This window comes from Nannospalax galili, unplaced genomic scaffold, assembly GCF_000622305.1.
Source record: "Nannospalax galili isolate Female #2095 unplaced genomic scaffold, S.galili_v1.0 scaffold875, whole genome shotgun sequence".
Lineage (NCBI taxonomy): Eukaryota > Metazoa > Chordata > Mammalia > Rodentia > Spalacidae > Nannospalax > Nannospalax galili.
In genome coordinates, this window is record NW_008337059.1 from 3,710,313 (window position 1) to 3,735,358 (window position 25,046).

At 45.3% G+C, this 25,046-nt stretch overlaps 1 protein-coding gene across 2 annotated transcripts in view; it reads left to right on the forward strand.

Moving 5' to 3' along the window:
• The window catches only part of Blnk (B cell linker), an 80,849-nt gene that overhangs the window by 31,248 nt on the left and 24,555 nt on the right, over window positions 1-25,046 (forward strand). For both annotated transcript variants that reach the window (XM_008831996.3, XM_017797877.1), the window contains exons 4-8: window positions 4,841-4,881; window positions 6,824-6,980; window positions 9,944-10,107; window positions 15,925-16,006; window positions 17,072-17,143. In XM_008831996.3, the coding sequence (XP_008830218.1) occupies window positions 4,841-4,881; window positions 6,824-6,980; window positions 9,944-10,107; window positions 15,925-16,006; window positions 17,072-17,143 (516 nt within the window). The remainder of the gene's footprint in view (window positions 1-4,840; window positions 4,882-6,823; window positions 6,981-9,943; window positions 10,108-15,924; window positions 16,007-17,071; window positions 17,144-25,046) is intronic.

Here is a 25,046-nt window from a genome sequence, read left to right on the forward strand (position 1 = left end):
ATCTGTATAATTTTTATGTTTTCATGTATCAGTTGAAATAAATTTTATTTAAAAAATAATTCATTCAGGAGTAGGGAGATGGCTTGGTGGGTAAAAGTGTTTGTTGTATAAGCAAGAGGACCTGAGTTCAAACCTCTAACATCATGTGCCTATAACCCCAGTCCCTGGGGTGGGGGGCAGCCAGGCAAATCCTAGGAGCTTTCTGACCAGTCAGCCTAGCTGAAACAGTAAGTTTCAGGTTCAGTGAGAGACTTTGTCTCAAAAACTAGGGTGGAAATGTCCTCCTCTTGCCTCCACATGAGTACACAAGCACACACACGCACACATACACATACACAGACACACACACACACACACACACACACACACACACCACGAATAATTGATTCCAACAAAAGCAATAAAATAAGACGTTTGTATGTTTAAAATAAAGACAAAGGCCTGGTGTGGTGGCGCATGCCTTTAATCCCAGCACTCGGGAGGCAGAGGCAGGCGGATCTCTGTAAGTTCAAGGCTGTCCTGGTCTACATAGTAAGTTCCAGGACAGCTGGGGCTACAGGGAGACCCTGTCTCAAAAAGATAAATAAATAATAAGTAAATAAATATATAAATAAATAAATAAATAAGGAAAAGAAAGAAAGAAAGATGGAAGAAAGACAAAGGAAGGAAGTAGGAGGAGGAGAGGAGAAGGGAGGGGAGAGACTCTTGGGCACAGCCTGCTACAGAAGCCCGGGGTCAGCACAACCTTTGTCCACTGGAGAAGTGAACACTAAACTGCTTTTGCCCTGCCCTGCTGTCCTGAGTGGAGTCAGCATTACTTGTTGCTCCATGACCGTTGACTCTCGCCCTGGTGGTTCTGGCAAAGCTGCCGTGGAAAGAGCTGTATTCAGCACTGGTGCTCCACATGGCACTAAGAATAGAGAAATGAAACTTGGATTTAAAGGTATTTTTAAAACTTGGAAAGGCCTGAAAGATCACCCAATCCAAACTGCTCATTTTAGGCATAATTAGAGACCAGAGAGGTAAAAGGGCAGCTCAGAGTTGCACAGCAAGGCGATGACTGAGCCAGGACTATGGGCCCCATTACTACACCCCACCAGCTGTTGACAGTCCTATGGAAGAACGAATGCACACACTGGTCAGACTCAAAGCAGCTCTCCCAGCCAGCCTGACTCAGCCTGTCCTGGGTCCCCACATTAAATCTCATCCCAGGTCTGCTCGGTGGTGCCACCCACTGCCTCCCCTGCAGCCCCCCTAGTTCTGCTTTCTGTCCTATTCCTGCATCTGTCCCCACATCACAGCTGCCCCAACTCTTTTCTTTCCCTCCTTAAAAGTCAGGCCACGTTCAGTCTTCCCTACCGCTAGAGACCTGCCCAACACCAGCTTAATGAGGGTAGAGATGATCAGGGTCAGTCAGTCCAGAGCCCCGCCTCCAGCGCAGGATTAGGCTGAGGATCCTAACTCACTAATATAGGCAGGCATTGTTTTTCTCCTTGTTTTACGGGTGAGGAAACTAGGTCTTGGACAGTATTAAATCATTGGTTCAAAGCTGAGCAACTGATCCAGGGCAGAATCAGGATTTGAACCAGACAGCTTGATTCTAAAACCTCCACTTGCACACTTGCGCCATTCCATGGCCTCTACCACATGACACTTTCTTTTTATGCCTGGCTTTGTGTACCAAGATGTTTAGGTTGGGTTATTCTTGCTTCTCCTGATCTTTTCTTCATGCACAGAGGAGGGATGGTTGGCTGGGATGAGTCCAGCTGCACAACCCAACACAGAAAACCTGACTCTAATCCAGCTCCCACACTCCTAGCTATGTGGCCTTAGGCAGGTCTTTGTAACCTCTCTTAGAACTAGTTCCTCAGCTGTAAAACCAAGGAGATAATGGCACACACTCAGTGCTTTAGTACAGATAGAAGTGTATACACTCGGTCTAGCACCCAGTACCTAGGAACAGAGTACCAGTGAACAGAGTCCATTATTATCATCCCAGTTCTCATTTGTTCCATTCATTTACTTGTTCTTACTTCCACTAGTGTGTGAAATACACAAGCAAAATGCCATTGAAACACAGATTAAATAAGCCTCACTTTTCTGTACAGAAACATGAAATAGCTTAAGCACAGCACAATGCAGAGTGAAATGGACCAAAAATCAAAACATCCACAGCATACATGAGGGCCCGGAGGCAAGGACACTGATAATGATGAGGTCCTGAGGAAACATTCGTGGGGCAGAAGGGTAAGGGTTTCTAATGGGGAAGGGCAACGGGCTGGGGACCAGCATGAGCAGAGCTGAAAGCTACCCAAAGGAGGGAGCTATCTGGGATTACTGGAAGTGGGCAGGAAAGACCAGAGAAGACAAGCTGCTGGAGAGGCAGGCACGGAGGCATAGGAATGTAGACTCAGAGCCTCAATTATACTCCATAAGGAGCCTCTGATGGTTACTGAGAAACAGGACAACATGGTCAACCTTTGCTTTAGGAAAATAACAGTAGAACAGTTATGTGAGCTGGAGGAGGAAGATAATGGAGAAGGAAGCTGGTTAACGGTTAGGGAAAGTCCAGCTTGATTCAGTGGGAAAGGGTTCTGCAAGTCCAGTTTACTAAGGAAGAGCAAGGGTTTCCAGAGGCACGATCTAAAGATTTCTGTGGAAATTGTTGAAATCAAAACATCTTGCAATCAGAAGCACTGATTTTCGGCTCTCCCCAGACTTAAGGGACTAGAAATTCCTTTCCCCAGGGTGCTCAGAAACTGTATTGGGAACAGGAGCTACTCTCCTAATTTCTTGGGAAAACCCAAATGAGCAAAATATACTATACTAACTGCCACTTAACCCAAAGAATAACTTACTGTGGATTATTTTCTGTTTCTGTCAAAGTGCAGTCCATACTTGGATAGTACAGCAAGGTCTGCCTTAAGCACCTGCCATGTTTTCCCAAGAGAGGATTTCTGTACCATTGCTTGATTCATGGCTGCTCTGATCATAGGGCCTCCTTCCTGGTCTTTCACCTCTACAATCCCTTTGCTAGTTCTCTCTGAGACCCACCCAGACCTAGAGTAGGTGGGCTGCTGGGGTGTGGGGTAGTTGTGGCCAGTGCAGTGGAGGGGACCAGGACCATGGTATTGCCATATGGGCCCGTGTCTGGTTGACTTCCTGCACAGCAGAGTTTCTTTGACCTCTCAGGTCACTTTATTTAATGAGGTAGATGCTAGGTTTGCCTAAATGCAAACATATGATTTGGAGGAGAAATATTCTCCTCGGCTGTCACAAATCAGGGCTGTTTGATTCTTCAGGTTCATAAGCTGATATGCACTGAGGCACAGCTCTGGGCTCAGAGTGTGAGCTTTGAAGTCACCTATGGGGTTCAGTTATTGTCTGCTGTTTGCTCTCTGATTGAGGAAGCATGACCTACCTGCTTTCAGCTTCAGTTACCTCCAAGGTTTTGAGAAGGCTAAATGATGGCCAGACTTTAATTATAATGCCAGCTTGTAATGTTGTATGGGATAAACCTTTTTTTTTTTTTTGAGACAAGGTCTCCCTGAAGCCCCAGCTGACCTGAAACTTTCAATATATAGGCTAGCCTCAGTCTCACAGAGATCCACCTGCCTTTGCCCCCCCAAGTGCTGGGATCAAAGACGTGTACTACCATACCCAGATAATAAAACTTTTTATTCTGAAAAAAAAAAAAAAGGAAAGCTAAAAGCCAGAGCAAATCACAGAAGTTATCCCCTTATTTTACAGATCTGGAAAGAGGCCCAAGGTACTAGGTGTCTCATTACATTCTCCAGCTAGTTAGGAAGAACGTCCAAGATGAGAACTTAGATCAGTCTGACTCCTGCCCAATGCTTTTCTACCACTCACTAACCCCTCAAGTGAGGAGATGTCTCACTTGGTAAAGTGTTTGTTTTGCAAGCACTAGCACCTGAGTTCAATCCCAGGTGGTGGCACATGCTTGTAATCCCACTGCTGGGAAGGTAGAGACAGGCAGGTCCCTGGAACTCCCTGACCAGCTAGCCTAGACTACTTGGTGAGCTCCATGCAAGTGAAAAACCCATTCTCAATAAACAAGGTGAATGAAATCTGAAGAACAATACCCAAGGTTGACCGCTGTGCTTCACATGCAGGTGCACCACAAACATGTGGAAACACACACACACACACACACACACACACACAAACACATGAGCGCTCACACATGGACATACGTTCACACACAAATATAATAAGCCGCATGGTATTAATCACAAGTCTCCACTGCATTACTGCAACATCTCAGGAATGTCCCTTGGCAATGTCCCTCGGGCCTGTGCCTGGCAGGCCTAGGTAGAAGTCGCCATTGCTCTGTCCCTGAGGGGCTTTTCTTCATGTTTTGAGAATTAACCTTTTTCATAACTTTTATTTTTAAAATATTTTATTATTTTGATTTTATGTATATGAATGTAATGCCTGCATGTAGGTAGGTGCACCCGTGTCTCACAATGCCGTGGAGGTCAGAAGAGGGTGTCGGATCCCCTGGAACTAGAGTGATAGACGATTGTCAGCTACCATGTGGGTGCTGGGAATCAAACCCCAGCCCTCTGCAAGAGTAGCCAGTGCTCTTAAACACTGAGCCATCTCTCCAGCCTGAATTAGCCTTTTAAAAAAAGAGAATCAAAAGTGAATGAACATATGGCTGTAATAACTCTTCAAGGTCAAGTAAAGGCACCAGGAAGCACATGGAAGGCCAGGCAGCATAGGTACCTGCAGGCAGGTAGTGCAGGGTAGCTTGGGGACCCCCTGGAGCTGTCCAGCTGGACTCATGTGTGGTGTCTTTGTTCCTCTCCCTCTTCAGAGAGCCCTGCTGAAGAAGAGGAGCAGTGGTCAGATGACTTTGTGAGTACTGGCTCCTGGGATTGGGAGGATGCCAGGGTCCCATGGGAGGCTTCTTAAAGGGCTTGTTTCTGAACAACATGCTGGTGGCTGCACATCACAGGTAGAGGGAGGGGGAAGGACTGAAAAGCCTCCTCCAGGCGGGTGGCAGTGACCTCATTGATGGCTCACATCACCCAGTGCTCACCACATGCAAGGCTGAGAGCTTTACATACATAAACTCATTTCACTGCCACCACAGCCCTCAGAGACAACTATTCAAGCCCCACCCTCAGTGCTGATACACACACTCCAGCACACAAAGCCAGAGGTGGACGTTTAGCCAGTTCTGTATCAGTAGGAAACATTTCCACCCTAAGCGCCGCACTACTCCCTCACTTCTTGACCCCTAGCAGGAGACCCAACAAACCAACAGCTAGGACGTTAATTAATGGCAGAGCCTTTATAGTGGCACAAACTTATAAGCTCAGCACTCAGGCTAAGGCAGGGGAATTGAGAGCTCAAGTCCACCCTGGGTTACACAGAGTTTGAGGCCAACCTGGGATAGTTAACAATCTCCTTTAAAATTTTTTTAAAAATATTTTATGTGTATGAGTGTTTTGTCTGTGTATAAGTGCACCTGTGTTGTGCAATGCTGTAGGAGGTCAGAAGAGGGCGTCAGATCCCCTGGAACTTGGGTTATGGCTGGTTGTTAGCCACCATATGTGCACTGGAAACTGCATGTAGGTCCTCTGTAAGAGCTGCAAGTGCTTTAACCACTGAACTATCTATCTCTTCAGCCCCCAAACCCTATTAAAAAAAAAAAAAAAGTCAACACCAGACACAGCAGGTTCCTCTAGGACCAGCATGGAAAATTTAATTAACTTGCGATTCCCAAACTCAAAGCCAGGCAGGCCCTCAGACTTCAGAGCCAGGCTCGTGGCCACTAAGGTACATGAGTTGACTAGGACATCAGCAGAGCTCTCACGTGAGAAGGAGTGAGTTGGCCATGATGGCATTGGCAGGTGGGGTACCACAGTGAACTGTCAACCTTCTCCAAGTGGCTCTAAAATCCACAGGGCCCCTGCAGCTCTCCTGACTCAAGTTGTGTCTTGTGGGGACAAGGCATCCTAAGGAGGTTTTTATCACAGTACTTGTGCCTCACTTATTTCAAGTCCTTCTGTAATGTTAGCCTGCTTCAATCTGGTTTTTTTAGATCTGGAAGAGAACCAGTTTCCCACTTCCCAAATAAGGAAACTGAGGTTAAAAAAAAGGCTTTCCCGTTGCCCCTCAGTGAAAAGACGTCCCAGGACGCTGACATCATCTAGTACCCAGAGTCGAGTGTGAGCCCAGGTCCCGGCTGCATTCACCACCTGGAGTGTATGTGGTCTTTCGAGACAGCAGTTCCTCCTTCTTCAACCACAGAAAACGAAAAGAATTAAGGGGGAAGAATGACCTCTCTGCGGGTCATTGAGCATGAAGTTTCTCCCAGAGCCTGTAGCCAAAACCAGGCGCGGCAGCTGCGCCCCCTGCTGGCAGAAGCGCAGTATCACATCTGTGGCAAAGGAAGGAAGGAGCATGGTGGTCCTCAAAGTCAAACAGCCAGAATTAAGATCCCTGTTCTAACAAGGACTGGGCAAATGCCCCTGGCCATTAGTTTTCCTTCATTGAGTCTCCACTGCAGACAGTATAACATACTTAAAGTCACCAGGTTTGCCAGAAAAATGTTTGCTATAAAATTGCAAATGAAAGGAAACAGGTGCTGGGTCCTTGCACTTGGGAAGTCGGAAAGTCGTGTAGTTCTCGCGTGATTGTGGCAGGCGCTGTAAGAAGGTGGTAGATGCACAGTCTCCCCAGCCTTGGTACCCCGCCACCACCACCATCACTGTGGCAACCGCTCCCACCTCCTAAGGTAGGAACTGTCCTGCCGGTTGAGCATCAGCAACAATGATGCTTACTTTTGCAGGACAGCGACTACGAAAACCCAGATGAGCATTCGGACTCCGAGATGTATGTGATGCCTGCCGAGGAGAACGGTGACGACAGCTACGAGCCGCCTCCAGCCGAGCAGCACACTAGGACGGTCCACCCAGCCCTGCCCTTTGCCAGGGGCGAGTATGTAGGTGAGGCCGCCAAGGACGCTGGGCGCTCTGCCTTTGGAGTCACAGAGAGGGAAGGTGGGCCGAAGTAGCTGCTCCCTGAGGGTCCCCCGCCCGCCTCCACTCCTACTTCCGGGTGGGTGGCGGGTGGCGGTCCAGGCCTGGCAGGTGAGGGTGCTTAGTGGTATGGCTTTTCTATTCTTGGGCGTGGGGTGGAGCACCTTTCCTAGATTCGGAGAATTGATCAGGCAAAAATGAGTTGATAACGAAGTGTATCCTAGCGGTTGCCCCCACCCAGCGCACACCCATAGTTTCAAGGAAGTCAGCCCAGAGGTCAGGCCAATTTCTCTTTGGAACTCTTACATCAAGGTTCTGGAACTTACGGTGACCTTCCACTAAGCACCTTCCTGCTCTAGTGTCAGACAGCTCTGCACCCAGCTATCTAGACTATGGATGTCTGCCTGGAGGTGGGCGTGGCAGTAAACTCTGGGTGCAGAATTAACATCATCGTTGGCCAGAACGACACAGCACAAGTCTGGCCTCGAGAACTAAGCATGGAGTGGGAGCACAGGCCTCTAATCCTAGCTGTGGGGGACACTGAGGCAGGAGCATCCCAAATTCAAGACCAGGTTGGGCAACTTAGCAAGATCTTGTCTCAAAATAAAAATAGTCAAACTCATGCAGGAATTAAGGTCAGCAACTGACAAATGGGGACCTCAGTAAACTAAAAGTCTTTCTGTACAGCGGAGGAAACAACCAATGGAGGGAAGAGGGAGCCCACAGAATGGGAGAAAATCTTCACTAGCTACACATCTGACAGAGGATTAATATCCAGAATCCTCAAAGAACTCAAAAACCAAAGGCAAATAATTAAAAAAAAAAAAGTGGGGGGAGCAAGCGTGTCCATGACCAGGGCAGGCCTTGCATTTTCAGTGTGTTCATCCCCACTGCTGCCAGAAGTCTCTTTACGGAGCACCGGGTACTGCACCAAGCTTTGGTTCACAATTAATCTGTTGGCACTTGCTATGTTCCAGAACCATGCTGTATTAGTCACTTTTCTGTTGCTATGATAGAAACACCGACCAAAGCAATTTATAGAAGGAAGAGTTAATTTGAGCTTATGGTTCCAGGGGAATTACAGTCTGTTATGGCAGGGAGGCATGGTGGCTGGAGGTGGCTGGAGCAGGAGCAGCAGAAGCTAAGCTCTCACATCATCACACAGGCACAGGAAGCAAGAGAGCAACTAGAGATGTGGCAAGGCTTAAGAACTCTGTAAGCCCACCCCCAGTGACGTGCTTCCTCCAGGCTAGCCACACCTTCTAAAACCTCCCAAAACAGTGCCATCATCTGGGAGCAAAATGTCCAAACCCTTGGAGCCTATGGGGGACATTTTCATTCAAACCATCACACATGCTAAGCCTTGAGCATTCAATGTTAAGCAAGGCAACATACTTCTAGACCCTTTTAGAGCTTGCAGGGCAACTGTGGCCACCTAACCCCATCCACCTTGGAGAAGAGGGATGCATCCCCACTGTATGGAGTAAGGAGGGACTCAGAAGAGAAAGCTAACCGGGTCAACGTTCGATGGGTGGCAGAGCTAGGCTGTGAGCCCTTCAGCCTCCCAGCCAGCCTGCTCTATTATTTACCTGTCCATGCATTTCCCACTGGTCTTGGTAAATGACCTTGTTCACTCGTTAATTACCATGAGCCTGGGAAGAAAGGGGCTATATTACTCCCTCTGCAAACCAGAAACCACAATTCCTGGTGGCTCAATGGTTCATTCAGAGTATACTCTTCAAAGACTGCCTTCTGTGTTTTGCTACTTCTGATGGACTTAAACATTGCATCAAAAAGAAACCTACATAAATGCCAAGCATTACAAATAAACTGACATTATAGACACAGCAAAGCAGATGCTCTCTAGTGTGTAAGCACAGTAAATGTGATGCTGACCACCAACCCTTGGCAAGGAAAAAGCAGGGGCAAGGATGGGTACAGGAAGAGTGCAGTGTCCAGGTGTGACAGGCAGGACAGCATTGGGGGGATGTCATAAGAGGAAGCAGCACGAAGCCTGCCCATGAGGCAGTAGAGGCTACTAGAAGCAACGGCACTGCCCTGGGGTGGGGACACGAGGTGATTCCTATACTCGGAGCTTCTGAAAATGTGTCAGTCTGGTCAAAACTTGACTCACAGCATCTCTGGGTAAACTGGAGGATCGGAAGCCCTCACAGGGCATGGTGATACTAGATCCATTTGTCATGTGGACACACTGCACCTGCTGCTTTCACTGTGGTCTTTCTAATCTCTATAATAACCCTTTAAGATGGATAGTGAGATCTTCTGTTTTAAAATGAGGAAGTGAGTCCCAGAGACACTGAACAACTGGCCCAAACAGGTGCAACAATCAGAGCAGGAGCAGGAACTCAGATCTATCCAACCTTCAGAGCCCATGCTCTTTTATTGACATCTGCTGAAAATGATAGTTATGGATAAATAGGGTCTCATACTTCTCCATAAATTGAAGGAGGTCACTGAGGGAAGGAATTTGATGTACCTTAGAATAACCTGGGGATCCTGGGGAATATTTTAAACCCATGCCACCAGACCTCATCCAGAAGTCTAGAATTAGGCCTGGGATGAACCACTTTTAAATCCCCCAAGGTGATTCTAATGTGCAAATTGGACTGAGAATTGCATCCCTTTTCCCCCATGCTGTTTCTACCTACTGTGCTTGGCAGAGTGTTGGGTTTCAGCTCTCCTGAGCCTATGGAGCCTCCTCCATCACTGCCTGGGGAGGATCTCCCCCCGCTGGTTATCATGTAGAGGAATGGACAGTTGGAGCTTTTGGCCTAACAGTTCACTTAGCTCCTTTGAAAGACACTACATTGAGCCCCTGCAGACACATAGATGCCTTTGACTGTATATTTTCAAATCTCCATGGTTTCTATCCAGTGAATGACCCAGAACCTCTTTTGTGTTTGTTCAAGATAATCGATCGAGCCAGCGGCACTCTCCACCCTTCAGCAAGACACTTCCCAGTAAGCCCAGCTGGCCTTCAGCTAAAGCAAGGCTGGTCTCCACTCTGCCAGCCCCCACCTCTCTGCAGAAGCCTCAAGTCCCCCCCAAACCCAAAGACCTCCTTGAGGATGAGGTAAAGTAAGCCTTGCCAAAGGCTGTGTAGGAGGGGAGGCGGGGTAGTGGCCAGGACAGTTGACCTGGGGTAGTCTCCCTTCTTCCAGGCCTTGCTCTCCAACTGGTCCCCAACCTCTCCCCACCCCACAATGTTACACTGAGGGGAACTTGTTTTCTCTAGAAAATGGCATGTGTAACCTCATTTCAAGCATCTCAGTTTTCCAGAATCTGTGCCCCTCCTTGTGGTCCCTGCTTCCTCCTCTTCTTGGTTTACTGTGAATCTTCTCTTTTCTTTAGAAATGTGATGTATACACAGAATCTGTGCCCCTCGTGGTCCCTGCTTCCTCCTCTTCTTGGTTTACTGTGAATCTTCTCTTTTCTTCCTATGTTTATCCTCCTTTGTTTCTCTACCCACCCCCTTCTGACTTTCTCTCCTTCGCCGTCTTTCCTCTCTACATCTCTGCTTCCCTCTTCCCAGAAGCAGAGTGCTGATGTGAGGCATGGGATGGAGATGCTCAGTCAACAGGGGGCCCTGTGCAGCCTCTCTTCCCTTCACAGCCCCTGCTTCCCACTCCTGCCCCAAGAATCCAGAGACCCACCTTGTCAGTGTCAGTCTCCCCTCTGCAGTGCCTGCCTTTTGTGAGTCTGACTCCAAGTGGGATCGCTGCCGTTTGAAAATGACTGGGTGAACTCATCTAGCTGGTACAGCAAGGGCTGCTAAAGCCCAGTGTGCAGTGGTTCCCAGAGGCAGTTGCTGTCTAAGGACAAAGACGAGCCTTCAAGCAGAGTCGTTAAGATAACCTAACTGTACAAGGTGGCACTAAAGGCAGCTCTTAACCATCACCAGAAAGAATCCTACTGTAGCTTCTCTAAGAAATACTTTGTTTCGAAACACCTGTAGATGAAATAAGCTGTGGTTTTCAAACATGTGAAATGACCTTCGTTTGCATCTTAACATGCTTTATAGCCCAGCAGGAGATGGAAAAAGAGGAGCTTTAAAAGCAAAATATGACAACATCTAGGCCTAAATTGCTTCTCAGATCCTTTTAGGTCTGTGACTTTGGGCAAGCTAGCCAACCTCTCTGAGTCTGTTTATTTGATTTTTTTTTCTTTTCATTATATTGTTTTGATATTTGTTTAAGTATGTATATAAGTGCAATTCCTGATACACAGAAGGGGCTTGTTGTATGTGTTGGATTTCTTTCTAGCATACACTAGACTCTTTATAAACTTAGTTTTCTAGTTTCTCCTGAAGACCGAAGGCTTGACAGTAGCCAGTGCTGACAGGACCACTGACCCTTGCTGTAGCCTACTAGCTCAGCTGCGAATGAATCCCTGGTCCTTTTTCCATTTGCCATAGGCCCCACCAGGCCTACAGTGCCTGTGCAAACTCTCACCCTGCACAGGCTCTTCTCTCCTGTCACCTACCTGCCCCTCCCTGCTCCAGAGACAATGAAAAATGGAACAGCAGCAGATTTGGGGGTAGAAAGTGTCAGTCCTCCGTCAGTCAGTATGAGAGGTGATGCTATCTCTTCAGGTAGGCATAGAGCAACACGGAAGACCTGAGTAGGCTTAGGGTTAGATTCTCTCAGCATTGGGTAAATGCACGTGGACTGGTAGGTGCTTCCAGACTCTGCATTTCTGCGCTTAGCTGAGAGGGAACCCAGTGAGACGAGGCAGAGTCACACACAGCAGCCCTGTGGAGGTGGCGGTAGCAAAACTGTACCAGTGAAAAAGAGGCGTAGAGGAGGCTGTGCTCTGGAAGAGGCAGTCGGAAAGTTAAGAAAGAGGCTACAAAGACATGACAAATCAAGGGGCTGCGGTGATAGTTCCATCAGTAAACTGTTTGCCTTAGAAAGAATGAGGACCTGGGTTCAACCCTCTAAGAACCCATGTTAAAAAATAGCTAGGCATGGTGGTGCTTGCTTATAATCCCAGTCCTGGGGAAGTGGAGAGAGGCAGATTCTTGGGACTCACTGGCTAGTCAACGTAACCTAATTGCTAAGTCTCAGGCTAATGATACACCTGGTCTAAAACACACACACACACACACACACACACACACACACACACATTTAAAGAACCCATGTAGGCCAACATTAAGATGTAGCAGAACTATTAGATGGGGAAAGAAGTGATCATACATAAAAAGTTTTAGCTCTTCTCTGCAGGTTGTAGCAAGATGTAGAGCTTCGTGTTCAGCAGACAGTAAGCGGTGGAACAAAACATGCTAGTGAGGAAGCACATGCTGTACTGGCAGCTCTGGCCAATGCCTGCTGAGTGTTGCTCTCCAACATGCTGGGCGTGTTGTGGGTCTGCCATCTCACAGACGAGGACACTGAGATGCAAAGGAGTTGAAAGACTTGTCCAAAGTCACAGAAAAAAAGGTAGTGCTGGCCTTTGACCCTAGAATAATAAGCTGTTGGAGCCAAGGAGCTAAAGAACTACCTTACAGCAACTTTTCAGCACCCAATGAGAAGAAACTGACATTTCATTCAACAAAAATGTGCCCAGCACTTCATGGTGCCCAAGGCTTCCATGGTGCTCAGAACAGATTCAGTACCTGTTCTCATGAGGCGTCACACTTATGGCCTTGGATGGGTTTTTCAAGTTCTCGCGAGTCCCTTATCTGTAATGTCAGGATAAATGTGCCTGTCTTACAGAGTCGGTGGCACCATAAGAATGCAACAGAATAATATATGTTAAGCTACTAGATGCCCACACGATTGGTGAAGAGAAATAAATTCATGTGTACACATAATAGCTGGTCAAAATGACTCTTGGTAAATAGATTATGGGACAATGGGAATACGAAGACAAAATGAATCTGTGCACCAAGATTTTCAAATCTGTATTGGGGGTGGGGGGACGTAAACTGGCATATTAACACGGAAGCATCTGAACCCTGTAGTCCCCCTCCTTTACTGCTGAGGGTTGAACTCAGGGCCTTACATATTGTAGGCAGACATTCTACCACTGAGCTATCCTCAGCCCTTTTAAATTTTCCTTTTGGAACAGAGTCTTGCTAAATTGTCCAGCCAGCTTTGAACTTGCTATGTAGCACAGGCTAATCTCAACTCTGTGATTGTCCTGCCTCAGCCTCCCAAGTAGCTAAGATTACAGGTGTGTATACCACACCCGGCTTATTTATATTTTTGAATCTCATGTTCTTAGAATCACTGATATTTTTCTAGTACATGTAGGTCATGCTAGTAGAATAATCTGCTTGTGATCAAAAGATCAACTGTTAGCTGGGCATGATGGTACATGGCTGTAACCGCAGCATTCAGGAGGTAGAACTATAGGATCCGGAGTTGAAGGTCATCTTCAACCACATAACAACTTGGAGATCAGCGTGGTGTCTCAGAAAAAGGATTAATTATCAATAACACTATAGTTAGTTTAATGAGTTGTTCATGGGATGATGTGGTTTATAGCAGAACATCACGGCAATTTCTGTGGTCTTTTATGGTATGACTGTGATAGATCTTGATCATATATTCATTTGGGAGGTAACAATTTTAAATCACTGAGTTACAGTACTAGAAAAATACATTGCACATCCCGGCCCTTAAACGAACAGAATTTGTTAGGATTGGTTCAAGTGTTTTTTTCTTCTGTTATTGCTCTTTTAGAATTCAAATGTCTCAATTCCAGAAATAGCATTACTCTACATAGATCAGATTCCAGGTATTGCAGAGAGAGTAGCTCCTGTTGAAAGTGAAGATGAGGTGAGAAACAGCAACTAAATGGAAAGAGAGCGGACCTGTGAGAGAGGAGGAAATGAATGCAAGGAGCTGTGCACAGGAGGCAAGCAGATGGTTCTGAGTGCCTGAACTGCCTGGGTTTGGATCCAGGACCTACTGCTTTTTATCTGTAAGACCTTGCACAGCCTGTGTGTTTCTCTGTACCCGTTTCTTCATCTTGAGTTGGTGTTAGTATCTACCTGACTGGGTTGCTGGAAGGATTGAGTGAGATGGTATTTAGTGTTTGCTTCTTCTGGTCCCTTCCTGAAGACCCACCAGGGTAGATTAGAAAAATGACTTTTAAGAACTGGGTTCCTCATTTGTGTTCTGTTAACATAAAATCATTCCCACTGTATGTTTGTGCTCAGTTGGTTGTTGACAGGTGCCAAGAAAAGTCAATGGTGAAGTAACTGGATTTTTATAATTATGCTAGAAAAACTATGCATCCACATGAAAAAAAATGGAATGGAACCCTATAACATATCCAAAAATTAACAAAAATAGATCACAGATCTAAATGTAAGATATGAAACTGTCAGGCTCTTAGGGAAAAAATAAATAAAAGCATAGACAGAAATCTTTATGACCTTTGGTTAAGCATTTATTTTTTTTGACACCAAAACACAAAGAAAAAATACATGAAATAGACCTCAAAATTCAGAACTTCATGCTGTAAGTGATACCATAAAAATGTGTCACCATCCCTGTAATCCCAATACCAGGAGACTGAGGCAGGAGATGCAAATTCAAAGGTAGCCTGTGCCACACAGTGAGACCAGAATTAGAGGGCAGAAATTGCACATCATATATCTGATAAAACACTTGTGGACTTGTATCTAGGACACACAAAGAACTAGCATGCTACCACAACAAAAAGATTTAAAAAAAACAATTAAAATGAGCAAGGATTTGAGCAAGATATGCAAATGGCCAATCAGCACTTGAAGAGTTGCTGAGTAGCATTAATCATCAAAGGAAAACAAGTCAAAACTATACAAGAAAGACACCACTGCACACCCACAAGGACGTCTGTATGCAAATAGACCGGCAGAACAAGGTTTGGTAGGTGCATGGAGAAATCAGATCTACTACAGTGATGCCAGACGTGGAAAATGGTGCTGCCCTCTTTGGAAAAGAGTTGGCGGTTCCTCAGACTTAAACATATGACCCAACAATTTCACCCCTAGGTATATAAACAAGGGGAATATCTACACAAAAATGTGCATACACATATTTATAGCAGCTAAAAAGTAGAACCAATCTAAATCTCCAACAATAAACAAAATGTGGTATATCCATATAATAGGACAATATTTGTCCATAAAAAGGAGTGAAGTAGTGATACAAATTATGATATGACAAAATCTTGCCAATGCCATAATAAGTGAAAAGTCACAAAAGACAATATGTTAAATGTGTCCATTGATGTACAGTATTCAGAATGGGCAAAACTGTCGAGACAGAGACCATCTTGTGGCTGATGAGGTCATGGGAAGGGGTAGGTGGGGAGTGAGGTAGTGGGCACAAGGTTTTTGGGGGAAGTGATACCGATGTTCTCAAATTAGGTTGTGGTGATGATTGAACAACTCTGAGAAAACAGCAAGCCTTCCATATCTGTGGACTCGTATCTACAGACTCAAATAGTTGCAGACAGGTGTTTTTTTTGTTGTTTTTTTTTAAAGAAAACTGTGCTTGTATTAAATATGTAGATCTTTTTCCTGTTGTTCTTCCCTAAAAATGCAACTGTTTACAGAACATTTATGTCATATTAGGGATTTTAGAAGCTTAGAGATTATTTGACATAGTCACAAAACTGTGCATTAGTTGAATACTGATACTGTCCATTTTATATAAGGAACTTGAGCAGCCATGGAGTTGGGTATTTATAGAAGAGTCCCTGAGAGCCAGTTCCCTGTAGATACTGATGAATGACTAAGTGCCCAAAATTCCCATCATCAACTTCACCTAGCGCAATTTTATAGTATGTGAGTTATATCCCATTAAAGGTTCTTTAAAAAACAAAGATCACTTCTTTCCACAGTTAGCTATGAATGTACAGCATTATCTTCATATTTCTATGTCTCTTTTAGGCTGATTATGTGGTCCCTGTGGAGGATAATGATGAAAACTATATCCATCCCACAGAAAGCAGCCCACTTCCAGCAGAGAAAGGTGAGTGTTTAGAGTTTTGAGAACCTGAAAACTTCTCGCACACACCAGGCTATTCCGTAGTCAGTGCTGAGGGGCTCAGAAGTGACAGTGTCCAGCCCCTCTCCTCTGTAGCCACTGATACTGAGGGAGCATCAATGAGCAACTCATACCTAGGTTTCATGGCCCTTCTTCCTCTTTCACGATTTAACATACCCATCTCAGTTATTATCTGGGTTATTATTTTCAGCTGCCCTCACTTAGATTGTTTCTCTTACAAAACCTAATACAGGACAGTGAGCCGCCATGTTGACCTTGTGCATAGTGCACCGTGAGTGATTTCTGTAATGATAAAATGAGAGAGAACATACTCTGCATCATGGCTCTTTAGATTCCACTGTGTCTCAGGCCTACGGGAAACATTTTGTTTGAGGATCCTTGAGATAACAAATGCTATTATAAACAATCTCTGACCAATGCCACATACCTCAGATTAGACATAGAAACCAAATGCTCCAGATAGGATCCCTTTGGAGAACACAGTTACGGGCAGATGATATCTCTTCCAATGATTCTACTCATCAAATAAACTCCACGTCAAAGAACAGTCCTCAATTCTCAGTTTTCACATAACAACTCTCTCCTGCACTCCCCAAATATGAGCAACAGAAGCACTTACACATACCCCCCCCTCCCTCTCCTCAAACCACCTTGAAATCCAAAAGAAGTTGCATATGCCCTGGGAACTAGGGCTACTACTTATTTGGCTCTGCTGTGTTTAGGTTTAATACCCTTCTCCTGATGAAAACAAAATAAACTTTGTCATCTCCTGACCTCCAGTTGGGCAAATGATATTCTAATTTAGTATGTAATTTAACAGAACATCCTTATTTTATTTTTTTAGTCATTAATACGTCTAACCTAGAGCTTTCCTCTGAGAAGACTTTTCCAAATGGTTTGCATGTTTGGTAAGGGTGTCACTGGTTCTTTGTAGACTTTCTGGTCTGACGTATCATCTTTCTCAATAGGAAGATTTTCCTCAGTGGATGTGTCTGAAATCATGTGTGTGCATATCTGTGTCTTTTTCAGCTCCCATGGTGAACAGATCAACCAAACCAAATAGTTCCTCAAGGCTAGTGTCACCTTCAGGGAGAACTGCAGGTAAAGTATGTGTATGCTTTGGTTTGGTTTATGATCTGTTCCAGAGGAGATATTCATATATGAATAATCATCTGTATCCTCAAATGTCTTGACAAATGGGAGCAGAAGGCCTAGCTTATCTTTGCTCACTGTTGGCCATCATATGGAAGGGACCCTCACCCTAGAAGATTTGGGCCCTGATGGGAAAGTCCTGGTCTTCATCCCCTTGATACGTTTTTGGATGACTTCTCTCTATCTCCGCTCTCCTGAATGAGAGTTGGTCCCAGGCTTCACCTCTGCTCTTCTGTCTGGTGAGGAAAGCTTAGGTTTTATATCACAGACCTGATTTGGGATCCCGGAGCTCCTGATTACCATCCATAGAGCCTTGGGTTCGAACTTCACCTCTACAAGCATTGTTTTTTCTCAACTGTATATGGCACCCACAATCCCTACCTGTAATGGGAGAATTCTGAAAGGATGACAGAGGAAACTTCATGTAGCACCTAACACACAGCTGAAGAGAGAGATGTTCCATGTCTCTGGGGATCACCCTTCCTTCTGACCTCGCTTCTCATGTCTAAGCTAACGACTTCCTGGCATTAGCCCTGACCGACTTCCCATCTGACCTCCAGGCACCATCTCACACTCAGTGTCTCTGTCACTGAACTCTAAGCTCAGCTCATCACTGCCTCCCTCCTGCTGTCCTGCTTCCTCTACAGCCTCCAGGATGCCTGTCTCAGCCCCTGGCCCTCTCCGGCCTGCTGTTTCTTCCTCTGGAATTTGCTCTTTTATTTTAGCTGCATTTTCTTTACTTTATTGTTTCAACCTCTTGTCTACCACTGTCTCCTAGATACATCCCTGCCTCAGCCTTCTCCTGCACATCTGGAGACAGGTGTAAGAAGTATTTTAGTACTTCTGAAGCTTTCCAGATGTAGCCAGCCACATTCCACTATGCCACTAAGTACCGGAGCCATGGACACCCAGTGATTCCTAGTTGTCTCCTTAAGGTTTCAGCGCAGCTAGAGCCAGAGATGTCAAGTGCTGCCTACTCCACCCCATCACTAGCACAGAGAGGAGGGGAAGCTCAGCCCCTTACACACACACACCACACACCACACATCCCAAAACTCACAAAGCACTCCCCTCTTCTAGAACTAACCAAAGTGATTAGGTTCTGCTTCCAGAGACAGATTCCTTGAGAGAAAAAATGTTCCAAAGTTATGTACTAGACTCATTTCAGGTAAAATGGTTTATTGTAAAGCCTTCTGTCACTCACTTATCTTCTCTCTCAGAACCCACAGTCTCTGCACACTTAGAGAGTGGAGGTCAGAGCCCCATTTCCTAACTTCTCTTCTCTGGCAGCAAAGGCCAACTCAGCAAGCCAAGATGTCATGGCGAGGTTGCTTTGAGCCCAGCTGCAATTCAGACTCCAGGCTCCTGTCCTCTTAGGATGAGGGATGTTTTTACTAGGACAGAAAACCTTTAACTGGAACAGATGAATGAAGATTTAACTCCCCTTGGAAAAACAGGTTAACAATCTCTGGTGTTTGCATCTTTAAAAGCTCTGCTTTCGATACAAGGACCTCTTCTTCCCCAACACACATGTGCTCTAATCTACCTATAATTAATGGGTCCTGCTGTTAGGTCCTTGTGTTTTCACTTTTAGGGCCCCAAATCCTGCCTATCCTTTAAGGCTCAACTGGAGGCCTCCACCTCTAGGAAGCTTCCTCTGGTTTCTGTGCCCCCCTCAGAGAGCTCTCCTTTGCCCAAAGTCTCTTCCCTCTTATCCTGAGCCCATACCTATTCCATAATTACACTGGTGCCAGTCCAGGCTCCCTAAGCACATGGAAGATCTTGAATACAGAAGGCCTTACCTGATCCCACATTGGGATAGAGCCCCAAGATGCATACTTCTACAGAGTCCTGAATATATTTTTATCCCATGACCCCCTCATGAAGTTTCTATCTTTCCTGTGGGAGTCCCAGCTCCATGTCTTGTCCCCAGCTGTCTCAAGGTCTAACCTTGTTGAGATGGTAGGTGGGTCAGCTGGTTGAGAGAGTAAGTCCCCAAATGCTGGTAGATCACTGGGTATGTGACTCACCGGTCTGTTATGAACCTCTAGTATAACTATATATTAATACTAGAGGCAACAGGCAAAGAACCCAAATCTAAATAAGAAAATAATGTCCTGATCATACGACTTTTGCACAAAGATAGGTGGAAAGACAGGAAGGGGAGGAACTGTCTTAGTTTCCTCCCCTGTAGCTGTGGTAAAATACTCTGACAAAAACAACATAAGGAAATAGAGTTTATTCTGACTTACAGTTCAAGAGTAAGTCAACCATGGTGGAGAAATCAAGGCAGCAGGAGCTTGAAACAGCTGGTCACATCCCATTTCCAGTAGAAAAGCAGAGAGTGATGACTGCACACAGTGCAGGGCTGCCTGTTTCTGTTTTCTACAGTCCAGCATCCCCTGCCCAGGGAATGGTCCTGCCCACAATTAAAAGGAGTCTTCCCACATCAACTTCATGAACATTAACTAGTCAGGACAGTCCCCACAGGCATGGCTAGAGGCCCATTTCCCAGGTGATTCTAGAATCTGTCAAGTTGCCATCACTAACCATCACAAGGACAAACCTGAGAAGCTGATTTCTGAGCACGAGAAAAGAATTTCCAGAGCTTTTGTTGGTGGTAGTTTTTTTTATGTTTGTTTTGTTTTTGTTTTGTTTTTCGAGATGGTCTTCATACCCAGGCTGGTCATGGGAATTCTGACTCAGCCTCTTTTGTGCTAGGATTATAGGTATGTGTTACTACCCCTATTTCAGAGGAGATTTTTGTAAAAGTAATGGCCAGATGGCTTTCCTATGTTATGAAATAACCATTTTTTATCCCTTAAAGGCTTCAGCGTTCCCCCTGCTCTCAGGGCTCAATTTTGACATAACGTTTTAAAAACTCTGTCACGGGCCAGGTGTGGTGGCGCACGCCTTTAATTCCGGCACTTGGGAGGCAGAAGCAGGCAGATCTTTGTGAGTTTGAGGCCAGCCTGGTCTACATAGTGAGTTCCAGGACAGCTGGGGCTACAAGGAGACCCTGTCTCAAAAAAGACAAAAAACAAAACAAACAAAAAAACAAAAAAAAACCCTCTGTCTCAGGGTTTCTTAACATTTGGGGCAAGATTATTCTTGTTGTGTGGCTGTCCTGTGTTGCAGGCTATCCGGAAGCATCTACTAGGTTCCAATAAGCATCTCCCTAAATGTGATAAACAAAAACATCCCTAGATGGTGCCAAGTACCCCTGAGTTGGGGACCAAAGGGCTGGATCCCAATAGTGATTTAGCTCCCAATGAGAATTTGAAGATGATGAAATCTCTGACTGATCTATAACTTTTGCCAGGAGAGCTTCCTTTAAGTTAATATCACTTTAAAAATATTCTGTCTCAGTGGCTGGAGAGATGGCTCAGTGGTTAAGAACACTGGTTGTTCTTGCAGGAGACCTGGGTTTGAATCCCAGCACCCACATGGCAGCTAACAACTGTCTATAACTCCAGTTCCAGGGGATCCAACAGCTTCTTCTGACCTCTGCGGGCATTGCACAACATGGGTGCACTTACCTACATGCAGGCAATACACGAATACACATAAAATAAAAATAATAAATAAAATTTTTAAAAAAATTCTGTCTCAATGGGTATAGTGGTGCACACCTTTAATCCCAGCACTTGGAAGGCAGAGGCAGTCGAATCTCTGTGAGTTCAAGGCCAACTGGGGCTACAGAGAGACCCTATCTCGAAAAAGACCAAAAAAAAAATTCTGTCTCTTTCCTAAAAGAAAGAAAGAAAGAAAGAAAGAAAGAAAGAAAGAAAGAAAGAAAGAAAGAAAGAAAAAAGAAAAAAAGAAAGAAAGAGTTTGGAATTTAAATATCTACATAAATGCAGAAACTGAATTTCTCCCCAAGTAGCCCAAATTGTTGTAGACTTGCTGAGTAAAATCTTTGGTGTGCATTCTGAAGAATACAGGATGCTGCAGGCACTATCCAAGAACCCGTAAAGGGAGCTGAAGCTTACCCAGACTCACAGTGCTGAAAAAGAATTGTAAGAATAAGAATAAGGAAACTTAACGACTATCTATGTGAAAGTGAAAATAGAGTGATATGAAAAGTACAGACGGGAGAGGCAAAGCTGTTGAGGACACGTCTTCCTGGTTGAGGAGCCTGTGAGCACAGGTTTGCACAAGGCCTATGCCATTAGAACAGATAATTCCAAATTTCTTACTCAGGACAGATAGACTGAAGCTGATTTTTCTCTTTTGCTTTTATGCTTTTCGTACATCTCCATCTACCACTTTTCACCCTTAGAGCATCCCAACCAAGAACTAGACTCTTCTAGTAACCAAGGAGGCTGCCAGGTGTGCCTCTGCTGGGGTCATCCTACTCTGATGTGCCCCTGGGTCTGACTGTACTTTGGGAGAACAGGAGGGCCCCAGCCAATGAATAGAGGAGTCTATCTCCATTCTCCCTGAACAGTCAGTCACAAAAGCACTCCCTCCTTCCTGTCTAAGAGAAACAACAGTGAGTCTGACCTGCACAGCAAGACTTAAAGAGCAGTACAGTCTTGACTAGAGAGAGAAGCACCTGCCTGGCTTTGCAGCTCAAACAGCCCAGCCACTTCCCCTCTCTAAGCCTCCATCAGTTCTACCCAGTGTTAGTGTGACTTGGACACTGTATATTCAAAGTCCCTAGTACATTGCCAGCACCTAGAGATATTGAATACTCACCATAAGACACTAAGACAAAAACAATAAAAATCCTATTTGCTAATCCTTTAGGAGATATAATTTGCATATCATGAAACATCACTGAGATAATTTTTGTAAATCATTTATAGTAACACAGCATGTAACCATCATCATAGTCCACTTTTAGAAAATTTCCATGTCTGCTCAGTCCCACAAGATTTCCTTCTGCCCATTTTTAGACCGTGCTATGCAGTTCCCACTCATGGCTCCAAGCAACCACTCGTCGACTTGGCTTGGCTTTGCTTGGTCTGCTTTTCTGGCACGTCTGTGGACAGAATCGCTCTGTGCGGTCCTGCACATCTGGCTCCCTTCACTCACTGTAGTGCTTTTAACCATCAAAAGATTTTTCCCTTTTCCCAGTACCATTCATTTTGGCTGTATTCGGCTAATTCTTTAAAACATCAAAGTTTAAACCACAAAAACTGAATTTGATAAGATGGGGAATGTCTCCGTTTCAGAGGAGCTAAAAATATGCTGTAGCTAGAACTTTGTCTTCCCAATTCAACGCTACATTTGTTGTTGCTGCTGCTGTATTTATATTTATTTATTTCGGGGGGTGGGGCATACCTGTGCCACAGTGACCACATGGAGGTCAGAGAACAACTTTGTGGAGTGGGTTCTCTCCTTCCACCAAGTGAGTTGTGGGGCTCAAACCTGGGTCAACAAGCTTGGCAACAAGCAACTTTACCCACTGACATGTCACCAGCCCAACCTGCACGGGCTTTGCACCAGCACTGTGCTCAGAGCAGAGCTAGGAGGCCCTCCCTCCCTCTGCTGATTACGAGCTATTTTTGGAGAGGAAAAGAAAGGGGAGGTGTTGGTAGACTGATTGGCAATATGGCAGAAAGGGTAGCTGACTGGAAAAGCCAAGCAGTAGTTTAACAAAGGTAATATGCCCAGGCTGAATGAGTCCGTGACATTTAACAAGAAGAGGAAGAATTTCTGGGAAAGAAATTCTGACTTAGACCTTTTTTCTATGCCCTGACTTCACATATGAGATCCCCCTACTTCCCTGAACTCTTCTATCAAAATCTACAAGAGGCTAAGACTATTGTAACAGTGTCAATATTATATTCAATCTTACACAGCTAGTTGAACACAGTTGGCCTCACACAACACGTTCAGATGACATCTGGGCTTATTGTCATGTGACATGTACACAGATGGATGTAGTCTCTTTTCTTAAATGTTTCCTAAAATTGCATCTAGGTCAGGTAAGCTATAAGGAGGGGCAGCAATGGCGGTAGCACAGCTCTACCAGGTGCTGGAAAAAGCTTGGACCAGTCAGGACAACCCACTCTGGTTTTTGAGTGTTTAGCAACACTAGCACCCAGCTCAGCAAAAACTGTGTGTGGAAAAACAGTAGACAGGCTCTGAGCAAAAGCCACTAGAATAAACTTATGGCCTGCTCTTTAACACATTTTGAGGCCCTTTTCCTTGTTCGTGCTTAGGTGAGATGCTGTCAAGGGCACACCTATCTCTCCTTCGAGACATCTTCCACAGTGCCTACACATGGTTTCCAGTGCATCACACAACCAGGTTCTCAGTAATAATACTTGGTAATTGATTAATTTCAGTATTAACTTGAAAATTAAAGCAGTACACAGGCAGTGGATCTGACCCTGACCTTTGTGGGGTTTCATTGGTCTCTCAGAATCAGGGGCTCCGGAATTACTCAGTATTCCCTACACAGCCATTAGGAACTGTGCACTTCTCTGTGGAGTAGGCTCTTAGTGAAATGTTTATTCATGGCTGGGGAGATCTCTCAGTGGGTAAGAGTACTTGCTAGACACAGACATGAAAAGCCAAGCATAGTTATGCCCACACCTGTAGCCTCAGTGCTGTGGGGAGTGGAGACAGGAGGATTGCTGGGGCTCAGGAGCAGCCAGTCTAGCTCCAGGTTCAGTGAGAGAGCCTGCCTCAGAGGAATAAAGCAGAGTTATAGAGCAGGATGCCTGACATCATCCACTGGCCTCCACATACAGGCACACAGATATATCCCCTCCTCAACACATACAATGTTTATTCGGTTCAATTTGATGCAAGCATCATCACGAACCTTCTTGTCTCACTGAGCAGTAGTGTCCAAGTGGCTGCCCACATGAGGATCTATCGCTTCTCTACTGCTTCCCCCATAATTGTCAGGTTCCATCATCAATGGGAGGGGAGGCTGAGTACAAGGTCAAAGCCCCTGGGTCCCTTGTATAACTCAGAAGATGAGATATGGCAAATGGTCTCACATTTGCCCATATTTGTCTATTTGTGCCTGGGACAAAAGTCCTGAGGACTTGGCCATGAGCAAGTGGACGTTCTGATGCACTTGAGGAGCAGGGACTGCATTGAAATATGGTGTGCATGAGCTGGGGGCAGGGTCATGCATCACAAGGGGTGGGTTGAACACCTGTCTCTAGATATCTTCGCTGAGCACACCTGTAGAGTATACACAGATGCAAATGGGAGCTCTTGGCTTCCTCTCAAAGGAAACTTCGTGGGGTTTCATTGGTCTCTCAGAATCAGGGGCTCTGGAATTACCCAGAAGAAAGAAGTTCTATCAGGAATGTTAGAGTGGGCTTCTAACATACAGCTTGGGTCAGAGCTTATATGTTGGCATTTTTTCTTTTTTCTTTTTCATGTGTGTGTGTGTCTACATGTGTGTGTAGTGTGCATGTGTGTATGTGTATATGCATGTTTGCACATGTGTAAGCTCAGGTGTGTGGGTGCATGTGCATATGAAGGCTTGAGGTTGTTAGGAATCATCCTGGATCACTCTTCTGCCCCATTCATTGAGGCAGGCTCTCTCAATCAATCCTAGAGCTTGTCAATATGACTAGTCTTGCTGGTCAGCTTACTCTGAGCATCCCGTCTCCACCTTCCAAATCTGGAATTATAAGTAGGCCTCCATGCCCAGCCAGCATGTATGTGGGTTCTAGGAAGCTGAACTTAGGTCTTCACGCTTGGGCGGCAAGTGCTTTAACCATGGAGCAGTCTCCCCAATCCTCATACTGGCATTTGAATCTTTTTAATTCATTTAAAAATTTTTTATTTTATATGTATAAGTGTTTTGTCTGTATGTATGTAAGTGCATCACATGCATGCATCCCCTGGTTTGCCCCACAACTTCAGCATCACT